The sequence below is a fragment of the Taeniopygia guttata genome, chromosome 1 (assembly GCF_048771995.1).
Source record: "Taeniopygia guttata chromosome 1, bTaeGut7.mat, whole genome shotgun sequence".
In the NCBI taxonomy this organism is placed as follows: Eukaryota; Metazoa; Chordata; class Aves; order Passeriformes; family Estrildidae; genus Taeniopygia; species Taeniopygia guttata.
Genome location: NC_133024.1, coordinates 28,427,802 through 28,453,099, shown reverse-complemented (window position 1 = coordinate 28,453,099; position 25,298 = coordinate 28,427,802). Strand labels below are relative to the sequence as shown.

Genomic DNA, 25,298 nt, shown 5'->3' with positions numbered 1-25,298 from the left:
AGCATGCTTTGTATTTTTTGAGATTCGATTTACAGGGATGGAGAATCTCATTTAAGCTTTGCTGTAGTGTTGCTCTGATTAAGAGTCAATAAGGCACTGCCAAGAAAACACAGCAGCATAAGGAGGAGGAATACTCTAACAAAGGAAACCAAGAAAAAAAAAAAATAAAGGAAGCATCAGCAACTGAATAGAAAGTGGGGCAGCTCTGTTGTTGGATAAAGGGAAGATGTGTTTGAAGATGCACATGGGGAAAAAATAAGTTGTTTCAGCCCTGCTTCTCACAGTGGCTTTTTAGTGTTGGATACATTAAAAGATGCTGCAAATTCATGCTGTGGGAATTCCAGTACCAGATGAAATGAGTAGGAAGAAAGGCACGGTATAAACTTTCTAGCTTGCAAACAGCAAGTTAGAGAATTCTGTACTTGGAAAAGAGCTTGAGTTTCCCCAAGCGAATGTTGAATCATCTAGCCAAAAAAACCCCATAGATTAAGGCATGTGCAGCAGCATATCCAGCTGTTTTCCCTCCACTCCTCTGACAGAGGGCTGCTTGGGCAAAGGAGCTGCCCTGCAGATGAAGAGTCTCACAAAGCTGATCCAAATGAGCTGTGCCAGACCCCTGAAACATGGAAACAAAGGCAACATTAAGAAATAACATAAATGGTTAATGTGTGACATCACCTTTTACTGGGCATACGAGATCTGACTTTAGGCCCACATTTTATGTTCCTTGTTTACCCAAACATGCCTGAACCTGTTCTGAGGAAGGTTCTGATCAAGCCAAGAAAAGTTGAGTCTGTGTATGTATCACCTCTCTGTCACAGCCATAGTGTCTAAGCTTTCTTGTCTAGACATCTCCTTTTGGAATATCACTTGTTACAAACCTTCCTTAACACTGCATTCTCTTCAAATATCCATTTGCACTTTGGGTTAATAATCCCCTCTGTGAAGGTTTTTTGCTGACTGTTGATTTTGCAACCAATCATTTTACTCTTTTTAATACCATGTGTAGTTTAGCAGGGTTTGGGACTTCCAGTTTATTCCTGGGTTGGCAGGAAGAGGTGACAATGCTTTAGTTTTTACTGGGCATAAGTATTGCACAGTGTGCTTTTATAGGGATAAACCTCATGAGAGAAGTACAGTAGGGAATGCCATGTTGGTGATGTATCTTTCTGAGAGGCCTCCTAAAATCTGCCATGAGGGTAAGGGGTGAGGATGACCAGAGAACATGATTCCAAGGATACTGCTATCTGAGCAGTGTAGAAATTGCCAGCTGGTCTGCACTGCACTGCACCCCAAGGGCAACTATATCACCTGCTCACAACCCTCAAAGTGAATAAAATCGCCCCTCTGGTGACCAGGAGAGACAGAGACAGATAGGAACATCCACTGATTAAAATCAGAGTAACAGCAGCTTTGGGAGGTAATATTTTCTTTGCCTAAGAGAAACAGAGGGAAAACTCAGAGATATCTGCTTCAGAGAGCTCCTGGCTGTAAGGAACTTCTCAGTTACATATGCCAAGAAAATAAATAATACCTTCTTTCCTCTCTAAGAAATGGTGGTTTTCAAAAAGGAAATGTCATTAAGTATATTTCCTAGGAAATATAAATAGAGACATCCAAAATAATCTCTCTCCTATTAACAGTGCCCGTGTAACACCATTATCATGCTCAGATTCTGAAAGGGATCTCTCAGATACGACCAAGGCACTTCAATAAGACTTCCAAAATAAGTTCTTCCACAGACTCTTTCAGGCAGAAAGTGACATTTGCCAATTGACTTGCTACTATAAAATACGTAGAGTAGGAAGAATGCCAGATGCTCTTGGAATTGAATTTGGAATTCCCACTTTGGTGAACAGAGCAAGCAAACCAGAAACTGGCTGCAAAGCAGTAAGACGTGCCCCAAAATACATGGATTCTGAGTTATCCCCATGGCATCTGCCCACCTGAGCCAAGCAGAGGAGCAGGAGAGGCTGACACGTCAGCACAGCCTGCAGTGTTTATTTCAAAGTGGGACAAAGCCCAGCAGTTGATACCACAGCGTGTTCTGGGCTTCATGTGTGGATTGTGCAGATTTTCAGCAATCAGCTGCAGAGAGCTGATCCTATCCTTCATCTCTCACCAACAATGCTGTGTTTTCCCTCCTCAAGCACCAGAGTAACTGGCCTGTATATAGCTTGGGTGTTCAGAAGCCCATGGAAATGGAAATAACTTTACTCTGTGTTCCAGCCACAACTGGCTGGAACACAAAGAGTAAAGCTATTTGTTGTAGTTGTGCCTGTGTGGACTGACACACCAGGGCTTTTGCAAGAACACTGGGCAGAAAACAAAGGCCAAGTAGAGTGCGATGCCCACTCTCTGCCAGTAAACAAGATGGAAGAACTGGTGGCAATGGATGTGAAGAAGGCTGAGGTACTCAGTGTGTTCCTTGCCTCAGTCTTCACTGGAAGTCAGCTTTCCCATGCCTCTGGAGTCACTGAAAATGCAGATGGTGACTGGGGGAACAAAATCCCTCCTACTGTAAGTGAAGAGCAGGTTTGAGACCACTTGATGAAGCTGAAAAGACACAAGTCTATGGGACTGGATGACATGCATCCCAGGGTCCTAAGGGAACTGGCTCAAGTTGTTGCCAAGCCACCCTCCATCATATTTGAAAAGTCATGGCCTTAAGGTGAAATCCTTGGTGAATGGAAGAAGGGAAATATCATCTTGAAACCAGGGTCCTCATAAAACAGGAAAGCTGGACAGGAAGAACGCACATCGAACCAATATGGTTAATGCAACATTCTCCATTTATTAGTGAGAAGATGGCAGTTTATATACACTTCAATATAGTTTACAGTTTACAAAGGCACTCTCATTGGCAAGCTAACATTGTTTACCTTTGCCTTAAGGTGGCCTAAACCTCACACTATAAACCTATACTACTTCACACCCAGACAGCCCAGTGCTTCCCATCACACCTTAACATAAATTCTAATTGCATCACAGTCTTAGAGGGCCTCACAAGGCCCAAATCTGAGGCCTAGGCTGGAGTAGCTCAAATCTCATTCCAGACATAAATCACGCCCTCTCCTTCTCAAAAATTCTGTAACATCATCTTATTTTTAAAAGGGGGAGGAAGGAAGATCTGGGGAACTATAGAGCAGTGAGCCTCACCTATACGCCTGTGAACATCATGGAGCAGATCCCCATGGGAACAATTCTAAGGCATGTGCAAGACAAGTAAGATGATCCAAGACAGCCTGCATGGCTTTACTAAGGGCAGATTATGCCTGACCAATCTGGTGGCCGTCTGTGATGGAGGGATTGCAGCCATCAAAAAGGGGAAACCAGCCAATGTCACTCGCATACCTCGACTTCCTTAAGAACTTTGGCATGGTCCCACATGGCATCCTTATCTCCAAACTGAGATACATGGGTTTGAAGGGTGAACTATTTGGAAAATAGACACACAGAGAGTTGTGGTCAGTGGCTCTATGCCCAGAAGTAGACCAGTGATAATTGGAGTCCATCAGGGTTCTCTGTTCTGGGACCAGTACTTTTTAAGATCTTTATCAATGACACCCTCAGCAAGTCTGCAAATGACACAAAGCTGAGGGGTGCAGCTGACACAACAAAAGGATGGGATTCCATCCAGAGGGACCTGGACAAACTTGAGAAATGATTCCATACTTACCTCATGAAGTTCAACAAGCCCAAGTGCAAGGTGCTGCACCTGAGTCGGGGCAATCCCAGACATGAGAGCATAGACTGGGAGATGGTCATGGGGTGGGAGCACTTCTCCTATGAAGACAGGTTGAGAAATCTGGGGTTGTTCATCTCAGAAAAAAGAAAGCTCCAGGGATACCTCATTGCAGCCTTCCAGCTCTTGAAATGGGCTTATAAGAAAGAGCAGGAGCAGCTTTTTGAGTGGGCAACTAGTAACAAGATGAGGATGGAATGGTTTTGAATTAAAAAAGTAGACACTTAGATTGGATGTTATGGAAAAGTTCTTTACTGTGAAGTTGATGAGGCACTGAAAGAGGTTGTTTAGAGAGGTTGTGGATTTCGCCCCTGGAAGTATTCAAGGCCAGGTTGGATGGGACTTCGAGCAACCTGGTCTAGTGGAAGGTGTCATTGCCCATGAAAGAAGGGTTGGAATGATCTTTAAGCACCTCCCAGCCTCAGACTTCATAGGATTCCAGGATTCTATGATCAATGCCTTGAGATACAGAATTCATGGGATAGTTAAATACAGGTTACAGGTGAAAGTTGGCTCAGCATCACAGCAATGATCCAAATGCTTACCAAGCTCTTTAGTCTGGTCGCAATGTTTCTGAACAGTGAAACTGGAAGGAGGTAAAATTCTACAGGAGAGATCCATGAAAAATATTTGCAAGTGACTGCACAAAACATTCTCTGGATACACAGAGACATCTCACCATGAAAGCAAAATGTTTACCTACACGAAACACTGCATAAAATAAATCCACTGCTGATTGCAAAAGATTCTTTATTGGCACCCACACAAAATGGATTACAGACAATGGCAGAGGCCATTTGTGGGGCAGGAGAGCTCTCATATCTGGTGGTCCTGTGACACTGGGGGAAAGGGCAGCAAAAGCAGAGGCAGGGAACAAGGTCTCAATTTTCTTGCTGCAGCTGCATCTTTTCTCAGCGCTGCAGGATTTGCAATCTAACAGCCACAGCCAGGGCGAAGGGGACGCAGGAAGGAAAGCTTGTCATTGAACTTGATTGCCTTGTAATTTGGAAGGTGTTCATGCTCTCGGGCAATGTATTGAAATCCACTTCCATCACCATGCTCACACAGCAGCCAGACACCTTTCTGGACTTTGTGTGAAGATGTGGTGTCATTGTCATGTCCCCTGGACAGATTGGTGGCTTCTCTTATTATTCTGCTCTTCCCTCGATAATCAGCATGCTCATAGAGAGTGATCTGGGGATTGTGCAGATTTTCAGTGATCACCTGCAGAGAGCTGATCTTGTCATTCATCTTTTTACCAACGAAGTCATGATCTCCCTCCTCAAGTACCAGTAACTGTCCTTTATAGTTTGCATGCTGATAAGCCACCCAAGGATGGCCAATTACTCTCACTGAGGAGATACAATCATTCCAATCTGCATCTTTTAGGTTGGCAATGTTGGTGTGGAATTCTTTGGACATACCCTGGAAGTTAGCATGCTCATAAACTATGATTTTTCCCATCTCAGCAGGGCTTCTGAGGTTTGGATTTTCTGCTGTTGGATGGCAGCCTACAGAAAATGAAAACAGAAAACAGGTAATGCTTGTAAGAGACCTTTATATACCAGACATGAAATGCTGGAAACCAGAGGGGACAAAAGGTAAAAAGGAAATACAAAACAATTTTAGCAGAAGATAAAAATAGCAGCAGTTGTGAAAGAGTGAGGACATGACACAGAAATTTTAGTTTGGAGGAAAAAAGTAAAATGAAATTTGTACACCACAACAATCCAGTTTAATTTAGTATGTATACAAGTGAGGGACACCTGAGCATTTTGTTTAACATATTATTGGTGTATCCTAAGTAATAACAAAACAAAATATACAACTCATGATAAATCTTTCTGTTGATAATTGATGCTGCAGATGAGAAATGTTTTAGAAACTGGCACTCATTGTTTGGAGTCAGTTTCATGAGCCACATAGAATGCAATGTAAAAGTAGTGAGACATGCAATTAATTTCTAAAAGAAAGTGAATTTTTTACATAAAATCAGGAGGGAAAAAACCTGTCTTTTAAGGGCAGAAATTAAATTCACTGAAACACCTTATTTTCTTTTTATATTAATTTTACTGAAATCAAGAGATTTCTTCTCTTGATATACACCAAGAAGCAACCAAATTGTAATAATCAGCTTTTTAAATCAGACTGAATTTCAGGCTTTAAATGTCTTTTCGTAACACTACTACCAATACACATATCTAATCCCCCACAGTTGTCTGAGCTCAGTTAAAAAGCCAGAGTGTTTATCAGTAACAGCTGCAGAAATAGTAATGAGCAGTCAGTTATGATAGTAGCTCCCTCTCTAAATCATGTAGCAGTTACTGAAACAAAGATTTACATTTCAGGACAAATAAATGAGACTAAAAAAGCCGTTCCTCTAGCTGACTCTGAGAAGGGATGGGAAAAGACAGATAGCAGAATATTTTTAGCAGAATAAACATAGCAGTAGCTGGAAAAGAGTGAGGGCATGACATAGAAATTTTCAGTTGGAAGACAATATACAATGAGCTATGTACACATAACTACCCAGTTTTAATTAGATATATGTGTTGGTTTACAGATATCCCCCAGTGTAAGTTGTAAAATACTCTCACATTCAACTGTGTATCACTGGCCCCCTCCACCCTGTCCCTTGGTAAGGTTTGTTTCTCCTGCAGCAGCCATCTCCTCGTGCCCTGAAGGATGGGTTCAGTCTCTGCACATGCACACAGCAGAGCCTCCCATCTGTGCTGCAGCTCTCAGCCCAACGCTGAAGCCTCCTTCCCTTCCCCTGCATTCCACAGCAGCTGCCCAGGAAACCTCCCAGCCCTCCTGTGCAAAGTGTGCCTCTTACCTCGATGCCAGCTGCAGGGCTGGGGAGAGCTGAGGGCAGTTCCTCCTGTGCAGGGCTGCTGTTTATGAGGGGCATCTCACCTCCCTGTATTTATACGTGCACAGAAGTCTTGTGAAACACCTCAGTCAACAGAACTGAGAAATGGACAATAAGTGAACACAAATCATTAACTATTTTATTTAAATTTTGATCTTTCTACAACCAGTTGTGTTATTGCTTTGGGTCAAAAGTCTGTTGAAGCATAAGCCCTTGATAAAACCTTAGAACTTTGGTTCTTGTTTTGTTCTTCTCCTCCAGAAGTACATTAATCACAGTAATAAAAATGTATCAAAGTATTTTGTGATACACAAGCAATAGAATTTTTCTGCCTGTTGCAAATTTTTCTTTATCTGTGAAGCAAATATAAGAAACAATGTTCATTTACCAAAGGGTTTTGTTGGGACATGTCCACTTGACATGGGTGGGGGCATTTAAGTAGGGTTTTATTAACTTCCTCTTTCTCACCTATGTAGCCATTTGAGCAGCTGCAAGGAGGCAGAGCTGCTAAAGCAGGGCCAGGAGGCTCTGACAAAGCTGCAGGGGCAATATTTTTCTTTTTTCTCATTGCAGGCTCAGTCTGCAATGTTTTCGGACAGGTTCATTGGCTAGCATGCTGTTCTGCTGCTGGAGAAAGCAATAGGATCTTCATTAGTTCACTTGAGGCATCCCTGCTCTGTCAGGTAGGAAGTAACTGGAGAAAATGGGGAGCTGAAAGGGAGATAGTTCATTCCTGCAAAACAAGCAGCCTGTACACCAGATCCAGCCAAATCCTCATGCTGTGTCTCTTTCACTGGTGCTTGCCTGAGCCCATAACTAAGCCAGATCACAAAACTAAGCCAGCATAAAACTACTTGAGGCTTTGGGGGGTTTTCCATGTGATCCATTGTTTTGCTGCTCTGCAAAGGCTGGAAGCAGAGCAGTTGAATTTTGGAAATTGAAATTTTGGGGTTTTGAAGAGAAACAGGCCCTCACTTTATAGCAACAGCTGGATGAGAAGTCCCTTTTCTGAACAGGCAAATCACAACTTTAGGGCATGTTTTTGTGTGTTGCAGTGACCTCAGCCTACAGTTCAGTGCTGCTGGAAAGGGGAATACTCCATTCCACTCCTGAAGCATTGTGTCCACTGTCTGGTAAAGAGAATGGAGGAAGAATGAGAACACCAATGTGAGGAATGCTTGAAAGAGGGACCAAAACAGCCTAGAATAGGATGGATTTACACAGCCACTGGACAACATTCTTTCTTCTTAGCTTGCTAATATGTTTTACTCATTGAATTATTATTTGTGCTTCTGGGGGAAAAAAATCAAATCATGTGTAATGACATAATTAATCATGAACTAAACATTCCCATTTCCCCAGCACCTACAGAAGGCACCTTTGACCAAATGTATGAACCACGAAGGCATCACAAAGCCCAAGTCTGAGTGTATCTCAGCTATGGTACAGAGTAGTTTACATTTCTCAATCTTACATTTCAGGCAACATGAACTCCTAAGCCATGCAAGTACTCCCTGCAGAGCACTAAAGACAGCAGTGGGGCTTTCTGTGGCTTTAAGGAAAATCAAAAGGTGATGTATGATGGAATGCTGTATGATGGAATCCTTTACCATGTTTTCTGTGCTACTGCAAAAACAAGGAAAAGGATCTCTGTACAAATACTCCCAGGTTCACAAAAAGAAATGAGTTCCTGGTTGTCACTCACTATCTGTCCTAGTGTTATTGGATTGAAAACTAAATGGCTTTTAATATCATTAATCTCACCTATATGGTGCTCTATTCAAAAGGAAGTAAGTCACTGAACAGTGCAGAACAACACAGGGTGGGGTTGAGGGGTTGATATTGGAAATATTTATGGAGTTTTCTTTGTGGGTTGGGTTTGTTTGCTTTTATTGATTACGGATCACAGAATGGTTTGGGTTGAAAGGAACCTTAAAGATGATTCCAACCCCCCTGGCATGGGCAAGGACACCTTCCACTAGACTAGGTGCTCAGAGTCCTATCCAACCTGGCCTTGAACTATTCCAGAGATAAGAAATTCCCAGTTGCTCTAGGCAATCTGTTCCTGTGCCTTACTACCCTCACAGTAAAGAATTGTTCCTAATACCTAAACTAAACCTGCCCTCTTTCACCTCAAAGTCATTCCCCCTTGTACTCCCACTGTGTGTCCTCATCAAAAAATCCCTCTCCAGCTCTCTTTTAGCCCCTTTGGCTACTAGAAGGCCACAATAAGGTCACTCCAAAGCCTTCTTCAGGCTGAGGAACCACAGCCCTCTCAACCTTTCCTCACAGGAGAGGTGCTCTAGCCCTCCAATCATCTTCATGTCTCTCCTCTGAACTCTTTCCAACTGGTCCACAGCCTTAGACTTGTGCTGAGGTCCCCAGAGCTGGACGCAACATTTTGGGCGGAGCAAATTTATGGGAAACAATGTTTCCCAAAATTCCTCTTAACGCCCTCCTGTGGAAACAGTGGTATCTCCAAATCTAAAAGCATCAGACAAAAGTGAAAACATAAGAGAAGGAGGATAAACCCCTCTTCCTCTTGCCCTCAGCACATGAAAAGCAACAGAAGGAGCAAGAAGAACAGTGACACACAGATTCTTTGAAAATGTGCAGCTATGCAAAAAACACTCCAGCAAGGGAAGAATAAAGACTAAAATATTTTCATCTTTTCCATAAAACTGTTTTTTGGATTTTTTTTTTTCTTTCTTTAGAGACTATTTACTACTAGATTGCAGGGTGATAAAACAATATCACTTAAAGCTGTGGATGTCACATATGCGCCACTTCACAGGGCTGGAAAAGGTTAAATGGTAGAAAAATTTATTTAACAACAAACTCCTTCACCCACCAGATCCTGTTGTGCTCCTACCCTGCTCTACTACTGCAGATATCTTAGTTTGTATCTCAGTACTCATCTGTTTTTATTCCTTACTTTAAAACAAGAGGACTAAACAACCAGTAAAATCACACATGAAGTATAGCCCCCCAGTTTCTGTTTGCTATTTTTGTCTTGTAGTTTTAGGCTGAAGGTGGCAGAGCACTGGTTCCTTTATTTTAGAGGAGACTTTGTAGTTGGAGAGGGTGGTTTTTGGAGTGGGTTTTTTACCCACTTAGTTGTTAGTGCTAGTAATATAATTCTTCATCACAAAAATAAAGTTTATTTCCCACTTTTCACTCTCCAACTTCTGTTTCTTAAGCAAAACAGCCTCCAAAAATGCAACACAGGAAAATGCCACTGGACCAAAGAACCCTAAACTGTGAACAGCCTACATGCTAATAAATCAAACCCTTGGGGAAGGGGAAGGCCCTTGTTTTGCCTAGCACATATCTTACATTAACTCCTCCTTTTTTGCTTTCCTCTGTTTGCTGCACTTCCCAGTTGCCTCTCTTCAGTACAGCAAACTGAACAGCACCTTTTCAGCAAAGAGAGAGACGACAGATTTGTATTGGATGACTGCTGTATATTCAATCACAGCACTGTGAGCAAGCTCCAAAGAAATTGTACTGGAAAGAGAGACACAGCAAACACAGACTGACAAAAGCCTTAGAAGTCCCACTTGACACAACACACATGGCAGAAAACAAAGTGAAGATATTTTCTAACTATTATTTCCTTTCCCAAGTCTACTCTTCCCACATGAAGGAAAAGGCAACAGGTTGTCTGTGAGTAACTTCTAGTTCAAAACATCAGAACACAGCTGGGTTGGTTTTTGGGTTTTTTAATAAATGTACAACTCATTTTCCATGGAATAGTTCCTAAGCTGGACTCCACAAACACAAAGACCCAAGCTCAACAGTGGGGAGAAGCCAAAGGAAGGCATCACAGAGCCTTAAAATGTTTCAGCTTCCCAGAACCACATTTTGCATCTACAGCTGCAGGTTTAGAAAACTCATTCCTTTCGTGTTTAATTAGCAAGCTGCGCTCCTAAACCCTTTGGTGTTACATCCAAGCACGTGTGACAGACACGGACCTGCCCTCGACTCAACACTAGGTGTCACTTCTGCTTCAGAAATGCAACAGAGCAATGGCCACACTTCAGGAAAAAACCAACCCACCAGGCATCAGACTTTTCAGGGGATCTGCATCTACAACACTTGCTAAAGTCGTGGACAGGTACAGAGTTTTAAAATTTTGCATTTCTCAAACTACGCATCTAAAAACCACCAGAAAATATTAGTCAATGCTTTGCCATACTCAACATACCAGTGACAGAGAAGTTTTTCTTCTCCCTTGTGGGTGCAAAGGAACATTTTCCTACATGAGCAAGGCAGCACAATGCAGAGAAGCTGGCAGAGCCCGCTCTGGCACAGAGGCTTGTCTGGCAGGCCTGTTCTGGTGCCACTTTGCTGCTGCAGGTGGAAGAGCTGCCGTGCTGCTTTCAGTCCTTCCTTGCCTGCCACAAGGCTCACAAGCAGCAGGGGCCAGCTCAGAGGAGAGAAAGTGGCAGAGAGTGGTGGTCAGGGCTCTGAGGCAGGCTAGGGCATGAGGTACTGGCAAGAACACAGTAAAAATAGAAAATATACAGAAGTGGGGTACAGAGGTAGGGAAAAGGGCTCCCTCTGGGGACACATGGACTGTAGTAGAACCATTTTATTTGATATGGCTTACAGAAACTGAAGTAGGAGACCAGAAAGGAAGAGGCAGCAGGCTTAAAAAAGAAAAGAAAATACATTAGGAATTTAAACACAGTTCTTGTGTGCATCCACAAGACATTGTAAAGACTAAAGGCTCCATGTGGTTTAAAAATCAACAAGTCACAGGCAGAGAAAAAATTCACCAAAGACTCGAAGACAAACTTACTTATGCAACTAGAGAAAATCAGAGTAGCCACTATCTCCTTGCCTGATGCTCTTTCCATGAAGATTTACATCAGGTCACCACCCCTACAGCATTCCCCTAGAGAAGGGCTAGTCTGAGCACCAGTCCCACACCAGAAAGACCTCAGGACACACAGGCACAACAGCTAAGAGCCTGGGACCCAAAACTTGAATTCAGGGGGTTGCAACTCAAGAAAACTCAGAATCATAATGAGGCTCAGCAGCTCAAGAGAGGAAACTGCAGTGGTGAAGCAGGATAAACAATGACAGAACAACCACTTCCTGGACAAGGATGGGAGCTAATGAGGAGCACTGTAGCTAGAGGTATAAGGAGCTGAAAGCACATTTACATTTTCTGGCTGGGTGGTAAAGCCATCACCAAGGGATTCTTCTTGGGTTCTTAAGCAGCAAATCAATATGACACTGAAGAAAGAAATACAGCAGAAACATAACAAGAAACATGGGTAAAAAAACATGTACTGAACTACCTTCTTTGACCACTCACTTACAGCTCTATGAAAGGTTAGTTTGTGTCCTGTAAGCCCAAGAATTTGGTAATGGTCATGCTGGAATCTCTTACAAATTTTCAATGGTGATAGGCCCTGCCACCATTGTGTGCATTGGGAAAAGTGAAAGAACTGGAGAGCATGACCATCTATAAGGCCTTCAACTCCCCAGTCTACCATTAGGGTTAGCCCTGTTGTGAGCAGGGGGTTGGATTAGGGACATGCAAACTTCCCTCACTGCCTTTACATGAATCCAAAATGTTTGGTACGGGCTACCCACCCCTGCTGTACAACTGGGCTTGGTAACAGAAAACATGGATGTGGTTGAAATGCAAACTAGGATCATGATGCATACAGAGCATTAGCACAAGCTGGGTTTGGACACCAGAGACAGGGCTGCAGAGCGCAAACAAAAACTGTGCATGGAACCAGAATGCAGATCCAGTCAGCCAGCTGGTGTTCATTGCATCAACACCCCACTTCCAAAGGCAGCTCTTAACAGGACAGTCACTCAGGACCTGGACAGAGGCAGCTCAATCTTCACTCAGCCCTGGGAGACTAAACAGGCTTAGGTAAAGGTTCAGCCTCTGCAAAAGGTAGAGCAGAGATGTTGTGAGATGATTTAACAGGGACAGGGGGAAGAAAGTGAGAACAATTTCCAGGGAAAGTGAACAAATGGTAACAGCCAACCTACCTGCAGGGACAGAGGGAAATGTGGGATAGGGAAGGACACCAACACAAAGTCAAGATGTTAAGTGACATTGCAAGGGAAATTGAGGCAAGTAGGAAACCTAAGAGAAGAGAAGCACTAAGGAAATCTGAGGATGAGAACAAGGGAAAGCCAAGCAATGGTAATGGGAATGTGAACAGAGAGGAATGTGATGCACTAAAGAGGCAAAGGAAATCAGTGGTGATAGCAACAACAGAGAACTGCAGAAGGGAGAACAACTAGACAGCAACTGAGGCACAGCACAGGCATTGATGTTTTCTTTCACCAAGCAGAGAATCTGACAAGGACTGAGATAAGCAAAAACCAAAAGACATTGCTGACCAGCAGTGTGGGCGAGGAGGACACAGAAAATATCATTTCCCTTCCTTTTAGACAGCAAAAGCAGCAGGTTGTTTTGCATGCACTATGGCAGTCTCAGAACAGGCATGTAGGTCTCAGTGCCACAGGGCTAGATGGGAGATACAAGAGAAAATAAAGCTCAGAAAATATACAGCAAATACTATTCTCTGCACATACTTTCTGCTCCAGCAGCGAAAGAAAAACCAGCCTGTGAGGTTGAGGTATGAAGAAACAGGTGCCTGATGGAACAGGAAGGGGCAGGTTGTAGCTTCCTACTTAAGCCCCCAGCCTTGACAACTGCAGCAGTAGGATTCCTTAAAAGGGTGATAAAATGTAACACAACTTCGGTCACTGTAGAGAGGCAGAAGGTGGAAAAAAAGTGCGTCACTGACCTCTAAACCTGAGCAAGAAAAAAAGATAGCTTTTGGCACAGGGAGGCTCTTCTGCTGGCTCACTGAAGCCTGGGGCTACAGCAAAAAGAGGTCCTTTAAGCTTCATCTGCATACGAGCTATCAATAAAGCAAAACCTGGGTCAAAAGGGGAGAGAGAAACAGAGAGAGTCCAATCCATCTTTTGAAAAGCAGCTTATACCTTTATTATACAAAATACTTTACAATTAAAAAACATTTTCCCCAATAGAATCATATACAGATATTTATAATTAACAAGATTCAGTTACACACAAGATGGGGACTTTTGCACAAAGGAAAACAATGACAGATGAGCATGAGAAAATTAAGACTTCACCCCTTTCCACACCATATTTTGGAAGAGGTCACATTTCAGACTGTTATTCCTATCACCTTCTCTCAAGCCTGAACTCTGGGACTTCCCCTTACCCTGACAGGGTAAGGGCCTCCACCCATGTCCCCAGCATCAGTACAATACTCATCTTAAAAGGTTCATGAAGAGACACTGAGAATTAGCATCTGGCTGTACCATGAAGTTACCAGTGGCCAGAAAACAGGAGTACTGCCCCAGTTTTCCGTAGCAACCTACATATACACACATGCAAGCACATACATGAGAAAGCATGCTCAAACCCCACAACTTTTCACCCTTTTGGGTGAAATCCCACCCCTCCAAAGCAGCCTGAACTCAAGACATGCCCTTGCAGGCAGTCTGCAGAATGGCTCTCACAGCCAAGCTGGGCACTACTGCAAATGCAGTCTGGCAAGAGGGCAGGATGCTGCTGTCTTCCCCACTTTGATCATCTGTGAAGCAGCAGTGTCAGTCATCATGGAGGTGATAACGTGAACCGTTCAGAAATGCTCAGGCCACAACAGACAGGCTGGGGAAGTTGCACACTTCACCGGGGGGGGGTACTTAAACAGTTGCCAATGATCTGCCCTTCCAGGGCAAAGATGAGTGTGAACCCTTGTGAACATTTTCTCCCTAAGAAAGATCATTGCTGGGCTCGGCAACCACTGCACTCGCAGGGCAGCCTATCCCAGAGTCACTGCTGGAGGCCAAATGCCTGCAGCAGTGTGGGCAGGTCACGGGCATCAGCTGCCCCATACAGGTCACTCTGCCCCAGCATGGAGAGGGCCATGCGCAGGGTGCTCCAGATGTTGTCAGACATGGCCCCTTGCTGCCCCCGCGGACCTCGGCTCTTCTGCTGCATGTGCAAAGCCTCCAGGAAGTGCTCCACAGCCTCACTGTCAACAAGAGAACATTCACATACTTAGTGGAAAAGATGGTACATCTCACACTTCCTTCCCCATTTGCTTCCAAAGTATTTCCCCTCCAAAATAGTTTCCTCCTCTTCACCACATCCTACCCCAGTCCAGAACCAGAAGTCCCCTTTTCCCTCTACAAGAATGAGGAGTCCAGATGGCCTCTACTCCACCTGTAACAGCAAGACACTTGGATCTCTGGGCAGTCCACACACTCGCTCTGCTCTCCTATGCAGTCTGTCTCCCACAAGCACACACAAACTTGCAGGTCACAGCAGAGCTGCCCATCCTGTGCTCACCGGTGGGCGCCTAAGTTGATGCAGCTGATGCCCAGGTTGTAGCGAGAGCGGATATATCCTGGCTGCAGCTCCAGTGCCCGACGATACGCGGCCACAGCTTCTTCACTCCGATTCCCATTGGCCAGGGTGGCGCCCAGTTTGTTCCACAAAAGGTGGTCCTAGAGGAATGGGCACAGAGAAAGGGCTGAGATGAACCGGATCTCCTAAAACTCCAAGCTAACTACTCCTTTCCCATATGTCTGTCTTATTCTTCAACTCCAAATATGCACCTCTCGTACATGCAGCACCTCCCCCAAACCTTCACCCATAAACCTCCAAGTGCCTCCAGCATCCCCAGTCTGCCCGTTTCTTACATTGGGGCGCACACTGAGTGCAGCACTGAAGCAATCCACAGCCTTCTCGTACTCGCCACTGAGGTTGAAAAGGACACCCAGGCCACACTGGACATCAGGATCCACAGTTGAGGGGTTGATGCGCACAGCTGCTAAGAACAGCTCTTTCACCTCCATGAACAGCGAGCTGGAAAAGCACAGAACAGAATAGTGCTGTACTGTGGAGAGTCAGCCTTGGGTTGCTCGCTCTGCTCCTGCCTGAACCAGTCTGAGCCCTCCAAGAAGCCTTTCAGCTGAAGGATGGAATTTGTAACCATAACTCACTCAGAGAGCAGGGAAGTCAGGACACGCTTGGAAGGCCCCACGTTTGTCCCCAAGACACTCTCCTCTGGTTCCTTGTTCAGCAGGTGGGCATACTCCGGTTTATGGCGCAGCCAGTCCCGCAGGGTCTCACACGCCTGTTTCTGCAGGGACTCATTGGTGAAGCTGACTGCTAAAGCCATAAGTGCTGTGAGGTTCCCAGGCTGCAGCTCCAGGCACCTGCAGGACAAAGAAAGAGAAGTGAATGCAGCATTAAATCAGTGTAGGAGACACCCAGACACAGGAGTAAAACAATCAAGACAGAGCACTCCGTGACAGCCATATGGTCCTTGTGGCACTACACAAGAAGGAGCCACACTCAGCAGCTCTGCAGCAACACTTACTGTCTGAGGGCACTGATCGCCAAAAGCTCCTGTTCATTCTCTGCTTGGGTGGTTCCCAGATATTGCCAGGCCTGAGGAAGACACAGATGTACAAAGTTAGACTTACAGAGGAAAAAAATCAGTCAATACACCACAAACCCAGAGATTAAATACAGTATATTACCCTGCACAGTTTTAAAGTGTGATCAAATAGACCAAAGTATACACATTAGCCACAGGTGTAAGTTCCTCTCAAAAGACAGACAGATGTCATGGCACATAAGTACTCAAAGACTGTAAAAAAACTGTAAACTGGCATTGTTATAGTGAACAGAAGTGAATGTCTACCTAAAAATCTATCATAAAGCAACTGTCAGTAGTTTTACACTTTCAGATCACAGAATCTCCACTTTTAAGTTCTAACTGTAGTAAAGGTGCAGAGGAAGGAGGAAAATGTAGATATCCTATTTCCCAAGAACAAAATGGCATAGCAGCACTGCTAATAATGAGACCCCCAAGGCAGGCAGCTATATGTACTCGTGCAGTGGCCCACTAGCAAGTAGTAAACCTGGAGATTTGACTTTCAGACCTGAAAGTAGAAGCACTGTTAATTTTACTGAATTTCCAATCATGACACCAGTACATGAAAATTACTTCCACCTCTAAGCAGCTGATACAGGGAATATTTAACTAGGCACTAAAGCCAAAGTATCTGTTCACTTCATGTTGATAGCCACACTCCTCGTCCAATATAGGCTAGATAGTTGGTGGGACTGTCAGCTTTCGATTGACCTGCTTTTTAAATGTAAGTCACAAAATGAGGTATCCACTGCCTCAAGCAAGGAAGTTGTTTCATTAGCAAAGACATAGAAGCCCTGCAGAAGGCAATGTACACCCCCGAATCTCTCATGCCTCACCATACATAGCTAGCTACAATTCAAGCAGAGCTGACCAGTGATAACTGCAGTGTTCTGCTAGCAGAAGAGCTGATGAGACTCAAGGTAAAGTTGTGACTTGGACCAAAGCAAACATGACATTTCCTTCAGAGCAATTATTCATGTCTATTTGATCACTGTACCATTTGTGAAGTCTTGACTTCTCCTGTACATTTTGCAGTCACAGTAGAAGAATTCAGAATGTTTTTAATACAGCTAGCCAGAATTGGCCCAAGATTTCTTCCCTGAAGAATGCAGAATGTTTCCAATACAGCTAGGCAGAAATGGCCCAAGATTCCCTCCCCTAAGGTTTCAATTACCTCTCCATCAGGCTCAGCCTACAGCCCACACTGTCTATGAGAAAAAAGCAACAGTTCTAGAAGGGTATTAACACTTTTTGACCACTTTAAAGCTAAAGCAGATCTTCAAACCTTCTGCTCACTTTTCACCTATTACCAGTACCTGGAAAGTTAGGTGGCTCTTCCCAGAAGCCAAGAAGCTCTGTTCTAAAATGTCACTCATATTTAAGTCTCAAGGTAATCAAATTATGTATGTCCAGTCATATATAATTAGCAGGGCTTGAACAAGACATGCTGAAAATTTAGCGGCCCTGGATCCTTGAGGCAGGCACGCCAGAAAGGCACCACATGAGTGTATTTGCATTCTTCCCAAGAATATCCATGTCCTCTACCCCTGGAAAAAGGCACACAGGCTATTCCATTTCTCAATTCATCCTGCAGAAGCTGAAGTGATTTATGGAAAAAAGTATTCACTTAACAAGAAGCTAGAACTCCGTCTTCAGAGTAAAAATCCTTCTTTGGCCCACAACTTCAATTAAGGCTGTGAAAACACCCAACCCTCTTGGGTCGCATCTTTTCCTAGCACCTAGATGAAAGACTGAGTCAGAACCCTGGTCTAGTGAGCTTCTCAGAATTAGATTTTAATACAGAACAGAAAGCACTGATCCGCCATAAGCTCCTCCAAACTTACAATGCCAATAAAGACTTTCACAGAAGCAACTTGAGAGATGAGAACTCCTTGCCTTGGCTTCCTGCATAGTCTCATCTGCTCCAAAGATATTACACAGCCCTGGGCCAGATGACTTTGTGCTTCCTGTAACTGACCTTAAGTCAGAAACCTCCTCCCTCAGAGGCTCCCTGAGGATTCACACACATCAGCTGCAAGCCCAGAGCCACAGAAAAATGAGGTATTTTCATACACCCTGTACTGGTCCTAACACTGCAGGGAGTTTTCTACACCTGCCCTGACAGCTTAGTCTGTTATCTCTGCTGCCACTCACCTCCATATGATCTGGCTTCTGTTGCACTGCAGCCTCAAAGAGCAGGACAGCATTGGGGAGGTCACCTTCCTCCAAGCGCTTCCGTCCCTCTTCAAATGCATCCGGGTGATCCCTCATGGGATTGTCTTCCTCAAACTGGTAACCCTAGCAGGACAGACAGACACACAGGGGCTAAAGCTAGGGGACAGGCTTAGGGAGAAGAGCACTCTCTACAGCACAGCACAGCCTAATCTTGCTGCATCAGGAACACTCAAGCTGCAGACTAGCCAGCACCTCATCCTCATTGGTGAGCTGTAGCAGATCAGAGAACAAGGGTGGCTCTTCCTGCCTGCTTTGTGCTGGAAAAAATCCCCCAAATCAGACCTGGAGTAGGTTGCTAGAGAGACAAAACATTTAGTATGGATCTTATTAGCTTGGAGGGGAATGGGGGAGAAGGGCAGGGATGGGGCCAGGGGACACAACAGTTGAAATCATTGCAAAGAACCCCTGTATTCACTGGTATTTGGTGCTGGACAAGAACCAGATAGCATTTGCAGAAAAGCCCAAGTGAAAACAGTATTTAACTCCTAGCTGATCTGGGACAAGGGTGTAGGTAACAGCAAAGCATCAGCATGAGAAGGAATCCCAGCAGCATTTAGAGTCTGTGGAGCTCAGAGCAAGGCAGACACACTGCCAGTCTCCCCAGGGCAGCCCACCACAATGCTAGGGCTGAGACACCCTGCTCTCCCCTACCTTGTCATATGATGAGGAGTTGAGGTCTTCATATTCAGAGAGCCAAGGGTGAGCCTCTGCATCTCTCTTGGCCATCTCCTCACATTCTGCCTGGAGTTTGTCCCAGAACTCCACATCTGACTGAAGGCAGAACAAAGTGTGACTTGAGTATCTCAGCCATAAACTCAGGTCTATAGACATGCCAGAGAACTCCCTCCTGAATGTTTCCAGCCCTCCTCAGAGCATGCAAAGGAAAGAGGCAACCCTACCACGGGCTCTCAGTTGGCACCCCAGCCCTCCTTCTCAGCCAGCTTTACCTCCACAGCAGCCTTTGCCTGCTCAAATTCCGTATCAAGAGTTGACATGTTCCCAGATCGCGCAAATTGATCCACCCAAGCATCGGATGCCCCCTGGGAGTTTGGAAACAGAAACACACCTTTCTTCTTAGAATTTGGCAACCTCAGGGCACATCCCAAAACAGCAGGAGAGTCTGTAATGACCCTTCCTCCCCATCAGTCAGAACTGATGGCCTATGAAGTGGAAATGAATTCATCTGAATCTCCTCTTCCTCACAGATGCTGTGGGAGATGAGAAAACTCAAACTGTCCAGATACATTCCCATCTTCTGGCTAGACTCTGCTAAGAGCCCAACAGCCCCTCCCTTGTCTCCCTCAGCATTGCTGAGAGCTGGACTTGCCATTTTCCTTTGCTCCCAGACTGTGCACTACGGCAAAATGCTTTCTTCCTTCAGAGCATACAGGCCTGGGGCTCCTACCTGCTGCTGTATAAACTCAGCTGCCCATTGCTCTGCCTGATCTTGGTCTCTGTGGGTCACCTGATTAGCTTCGATCGATACCCTCCCATCTCCGATCTGGCGGACAAACTTTAGGAACTGCGGCAGAGAAATGAAACAAGGGTGGAGCTGGGCAGATGCTGTGCCCACAAGCCCTCAGCCCATGCCCCCCTCCTTCACTAAGAGGGCTTCTCTCTGCAGAGCGAGCACAAAACGTCCAGAAAGGTGGGAAGAACTGGTCTTCACAAGAGTGGAGATGGAAAATATCTGAAGTGGATTGTAGAGTTCAACTCCCAGAAACCAGGGAATAAATGGAAACATGGGACAACAGGAGGCTTTATTCCTTTACTATCTTCACCCGTCTCAATTCCCCACACCCTTTATTCACTGTAATATAATTACTACTAATTATGTAATTACTAATTCACTAATTTAATGAATAATAATTAATCTCAGCCCCAGTCAGATTTCTCACCTCAGTATTCTTGAGTTTCGGATCATCCACTTTGGAGAGGAAATCAGTAACAGTTTTTTTAAGATCATCCTCAGGTTGGTATTCCTCATACCTGTGTTCCCACGCAGTAAAAGGGAAATAGATAGTCTGATACCAGGCAACAGCAAACTCTTTCACTAACAAGAGTTTACACAATGGGGCAGACAACCCCATTGAGGGAATACAACCCCTCCTCAAAGATTCTGGGCTTCTCCTAAGTGATTCAGTATCATTAGCTATCTGTAAAAATTCAAAACTACTACATTAGCTGTGCAAGTGACTAACACAAACAGCAGAAGAATTAAACAATTACAGAGTCAGCACAGTTCTGCAGAGCAGTCTGGATTCCTTGCCAAGCTCACATGCCAACAGACATTGCAAGTTTTAGCACTACCAGAAACAAGGTCATATATCCAGGAACAAAGAAAATAGGTCATGCCCACTGAAGAGGAAAACAGTGCCTTGGAAAAGCATCAGCTCTGCAGATGATTGAGGGCTTACAGCAAAGACACAACTCAGTATGTCTTGTCAGCTTACAGCAGGATAGGACCACTTTGAGGTGTTACCACTACCTTCAGTCTTAGAGAAGTTTTGGAACTGGTGGCAATAACTCAGGAATGTCCATTATTTGCAGAAAGTTACTAGAGAAGCCAAGAGCTAGGTGCAACAAGAGTCCAAATACACAAAATTTTTGCAAGGAAATATCTTAGAAGCCCAAATTGCTTGTGTATGTTTTGCTTCTTTAACTGAAAAACTTGATTGTACTCAACAGGTACCTACAGAGACAGGATCCATCATAAACCTACCACAAAAAAACACATAAAAATAATATGTAGAAGGCTGAACCTAGAAATATGTGAAGGGAAGGCTAGAAGTGGTTTGTCAGATAGGAAGAATTACATTATGAAAGTTTACAACTAGTACGCAATGCAAAAAGCATCTGTTACAGAAAAAAAGTTCCTGAACTCACTCCATAATTTACTTTAAGGAGCTTTGCATCAGGCATGAGATTAAATTAGCTTACATGATCAACATATCTTCCTGGAACTAGAGAACAGAAAAGCTGCACTCTTAAAAACTTCTGTTTGCAAGCATTTCTCTGAAACCAACAGCCTGATAACACCAGTCTAAGTTAAATTACTGAAAAGCATTCAGTACTTTTGTACTGAAAAGGCCACAGTAGATATCTATCACCTTTCCAAGCTTCACCCACCCAAGTGCCTAGCAGCAAGAGCTCGCCTGGAGAAGTCAGACTCACCATTTATCTGCCAAAGACTGATCTTCTGATTCCCCAAGCCACAGTTTCTCCTCTGACTGCTCTAGGTATTCTTCTGCCCACTTGGCAGGAGACACAGACAGCGGATCTGCAAAGGAAGAATGGGGAGAAGAGTAAGACAGGCAAACCACCACACCTTTGTTTATGCTTGCTTCTTCTACCTTTGTTTATGCTGACCTAAAAATCAAGCTTTTGATTCAGACTGTGAATTAATACAGATGCCACTGTGGTGACAATAAATGTATGATTTCCTACTTTAATATCACAGCTTATTCATCTGCTCCCCGTGGGATACTATGTAGGTCAAGAAAATTAGCAATTCATTACAAGCCTCTGTCAAAAGCACAGCCTAAAAGCACTAAGTTTTCATCAGAACTTTCTCTAAGACCTTTGTAACTTCTAATTTATATTCCCAGAAATGTAAAGAGTGGAGGTCAAAGAGTGGAACTATCCAGCTTTCTACAGTGGCCACTCCTAGAGAAGAAAATAGCATATGCTTGATTCTTTTTGATAATTTCCAGATTAGGGCATGTATGGTAACAGGACCCTATTCCAGAGCCAGTTCCATACACAACACAGGATGGCTTTTCAAATAAAGCTTAACCTTTGAGCTAGAAACACTCACTTTGCACACTTCCAGGCTGTAACATCCCTCTACCTTCATACAGCTGACACAAAATATTTGGCCAAAGCACATTGGAGACAATTTACCTTTGTACCAAACACAATTTAACCTTACAAGAGGGAATTAGAAAACATGTAAGCAAGAAGCAATACAAGGCCATCTCCAACTTGCATCAGTTGAATCATAATTTTTATAAAAGCAGTTTAAATAGCATCCTTCTCCTAAATTCCCTAAGTAGTCTAAACTAACAACAAAAGACACTTACACCTAAATAAAAGCTTCCACACCACATTGCTCATATTTTGACTTAACCATAACAGCAACACAAAGCAGCTTTCCTACCCTCCACCCCATTAAGGCTGTTAAAGGAAACACTGACTGCTGGACCCAAAGCCATACTCTAAATTCACATTCAGTAGCTCTTCCCTACACACAGGCATGTGACTGGACATCATCTTGACAGTAATTCCAAAAAAGGACACTTCACCTGTCACTTCAGCAATGAACTCCTGTGACCAGTCAGCCTCATTGTAATCTGAAGAGACATCACCAGCATTATCTGCTGCAGCCAAGAATTCCTGGGTCCAGTTTTCAGACAGTGCCAGGGCTGCCACACCTGGAGCTACATAAGGGAAAAAAAATTAGAAGTGAGGCCTGGAGCACTCAAAGGCATCATTTACGTGTTCCAGGCTAGCTCTAATCACCTCTGATCCTTCTCTTTGTTAGAATAAAATCACAGAAATATTTCACTTGGAAGGAGTCTCTGGAGGTTGCTAGAGTTCTCACAGCAGATTAACATAAAAGTTAGAGATGAGGTTGTTCAGGACATTTATCAGGTAACTTCTGAATTTGCCCATGGCTGGCAATTCCCCAGCCTCCCTAGATACCTGTTCCAGTAGTGAACTGCTTCCTCCAAGGGAAGAAATGTTTCCACACACCTAGTCAATTCCACTTTCTACAAATTGTGTCTATTACTCCTTGTCCTTCTCCTGACTCTTACTGTGAAGATCCTGACCATGGCTGCTGAAGACAGCAACAAAACATTCTACCCGCTGCCCCTGAGACTCCTCTTTCCCAGGTTAAAATGTCCAGGTCCCTCAGCCTTTCCTCTTATGACATGGATTCCTGTCCCTTGAATATTTTATAGCACTCTGATGAATTTATTTCAGCACATCAGTGTACTGGGAAGCCCAAATCCAGAAACAATACTCCAGATACAATCTCAGAAGAGCTTAATAGATAGGAACCACCCTCTAGGAGCCTAACCATAAACATCAAGATCTTTTCCAGTCTCCACCTACTTCAGCTCCCCTCACCTCGCTGAGGGGCCTGTCGGAAGCTTGACTGTTCAATCTCTTGCATCTCAGCCAACAGGTCATCCATTTTAAAGGTCTGGGGTGCACGGGACAGCAAAGGGGCATTCTGAGCTTGCAGAAACTCTCCAACCAGCTGCCAAAGACAGAGATGGATTGCAAACATTGCACAGAAGATGAACAGGCAGAAGCATGGAGTGTGAAAGAAGGGCTTGTCAGAAGAAAATATTAGCATCAGGTAAGGGGTAAAATAACAAACAGTGTTGATGTGAAAAGCTTTAAGAAGATTAATCAAAAGCTATAAAGAGAAGAATTAATCTGTTCTTACCTCATCGTCGGTGGCTACTCCCAGTGGTTTGGATACCTGCAGGGAATGGTGGGCAATTGTGTCAACAGTTTTGATCCCATGTCCCTCTCTACACACACACAGTGTGACCCAATTAGATTGTATCTTTCTCTTCCTCGAGCTTAGCCTGTCAACATTTTTCTTGCACTAGCTAAAGGAGCAGGAACACTTTGAGGGATCCTGTCCAACCTCCTCCCACTACTGTCTGGCTTAGGGCCTGTGACAGCAAGGCACACAGCTCACCACAGCCGCCAGCATCCCCTGAGTGCCCACAAACACACCCTCACCCCCAACCCCGCTTCGGGTGGTGGGCCTTTTTGTGAAAAAAGGCACAACACGACCCCAGCTGCACGGAGAGCCACCTGCCCTGCTGACCCCAGCCCCGGCAGGACCCAGCGCCAGCCAGCGAGCAGAGCAGAGCAGAGCAGAGCAGAGCAGAGCAATACTCACGGCTGCGGCTTCGGGCGTCCCGGGGGGCCAGGCCAGGGGGCCCTGCAGTCCTTCCTGCCGCAGGGCCTTGTCCTGGGTGAAGTGTCCCGCCAGCTTCATCAGGGGGTTGGAGCCCCCGCACTCCGGCTCCACCAGCTCCCTCATGGCCATGGCGCCGGGCACGGAGCGAGGGAGGGTCGGGCTGAGCCCCGCCGCGCCTGCACCTGGCAGCGGGGCGGCACAGACAGCGGCTGAGCGCCGGGCGGGGCGCCCGCCTGACCCCGGCCCGGCTGCCACCCGCGCCTCCCCGCGGGCCCGGCCCGGCCCGGGACGGACACCCGCCTGCCCGCCCGCCAGGACAGCACGGCCGCGGCCCCCAGCCCCAGCCCCGCGGCCCCGGCTGTCCCCGACCCTCGCTGCCCGGCGCGCTCCGCCCGCGGGGGCCGCGGGGCTCCCCCGCCGCTCCGTACCTGGGGCCGCCGGGGCGCGCTGGGCTGGCGCGGCGGGGCGGGGCCAGCCTTAAAGGCACAGCGCCGGAGCGCTCCGAGGGCTGAGCGCCGCCGCCGCCGCCACCGGCACCGCCACCCCACCACCGCCACCGCCACCGCCACCGGCGGCTCCCCCGCCGCGCACTGCTCCCGCAGCTCCGGAGCCGCATCCCGAGCGGTGTGCCCCTCTGCCGGCCGTGAAACGGTGTGCCTATGTATATGCTGTGTACTATACACATCCTATTGTATTTGCATATATACATATACATGTATATATTCATATATTTTTTTCATATATATTCAACGAGTTGTGTATGGTATGTGTATATAAATATGTGTGAGTGTGTGTATATATATACGAGATATATACAAGTGTGCACCATACCCATCTCGTTTTATTTGTGAATATACATAAATATATACGTACATATATATACTCAACGAGGTGTATATGGTACATATGCATAGATGAGCATATACTGTATAAGTACATATTTGCCCAGCTGATGGATTGATATTTTACTGTCTGCTCTGGAATCGCTAAAATGTTTCAGCTGGCAACTACAGGTTGGGAATGCAAACATTT

The 25,298-nt window shown here is 45.1% G+C and overlaps 1 protein-coding gene and 1 long non-coding RNA gene across 5 annotated transcripts; one reads left to right on the top strand and one right to left on the bottom strand.

Moving 5' to 3' along the window:
* Positions 1–7,096: 7,096 nt before the first annotated feature.
* LOC140680306 (uncharacterized) lies at positions 7,097–10,360 on the top strand. Its single transcript, XR_012051472.1, has 2 exons — positions 7,097–8,188; positions 10,000–10,360. It is a non-coding gene; the product is annotated as an uncharacterized lncRNA (long non-coding RNA).
* A 3,224-nt stretch (positions 10,361–13,584) lies between these two features.
* Positions 13,585–24,805, bottom strand: PEX5 (peroxisomal biogenesis factor 5). Of its 4 annotated transcripts, XM_030267416.4 has the most exons (16): positions 24,695–24,805; positions 24,246–24,448; positions 23,778–23,813; positions 23,453–23,585; positions 22,624–22,758; positions 21,494–21,599; positions 20,218–20,308; positions 19,725–19,841; positions 19,267–19,359; positions 18,971–19,090; positions 18,239–18,382; positions 16,025–16,095; positions 15,645–15,860; positions 15,342–15,507; positions 14,989–15,146; positions 13,585–14,671 (listed from the first exon to the last, which is right to left on the bottom strand). In XM_030267416.4, the coding sequence occupies exons 2-16, from the start codon at positions 24,393–24,395 to the stop codon at positions 14,470–14,472; spliced, it is 1,938 nt and encodes a 645-aa protein (XP_030123276.4). In that variant the 5' UTR covers positions 24,396–24,448; positions 24,695–24,805; the 3' UTR covers positions 13,585–14,469. The 4 variants fall into 4 exon arrangements, with proteins under 4 accessions (XP_030123276.4, XP_041570647.2, XP_072782092.1 ...); XM_041714713.2 differs by lacking the exon at positions 19,725–19,841; XM_072925991.1 differs by lacking the exons at positions 19,267–19,359; positions 24,695–24,805 and having other exon boundaries at positions 24,246–24,532.
* Between the last annotated feature and the right edge of the window lie 493 nt (positions 24,806–25,298).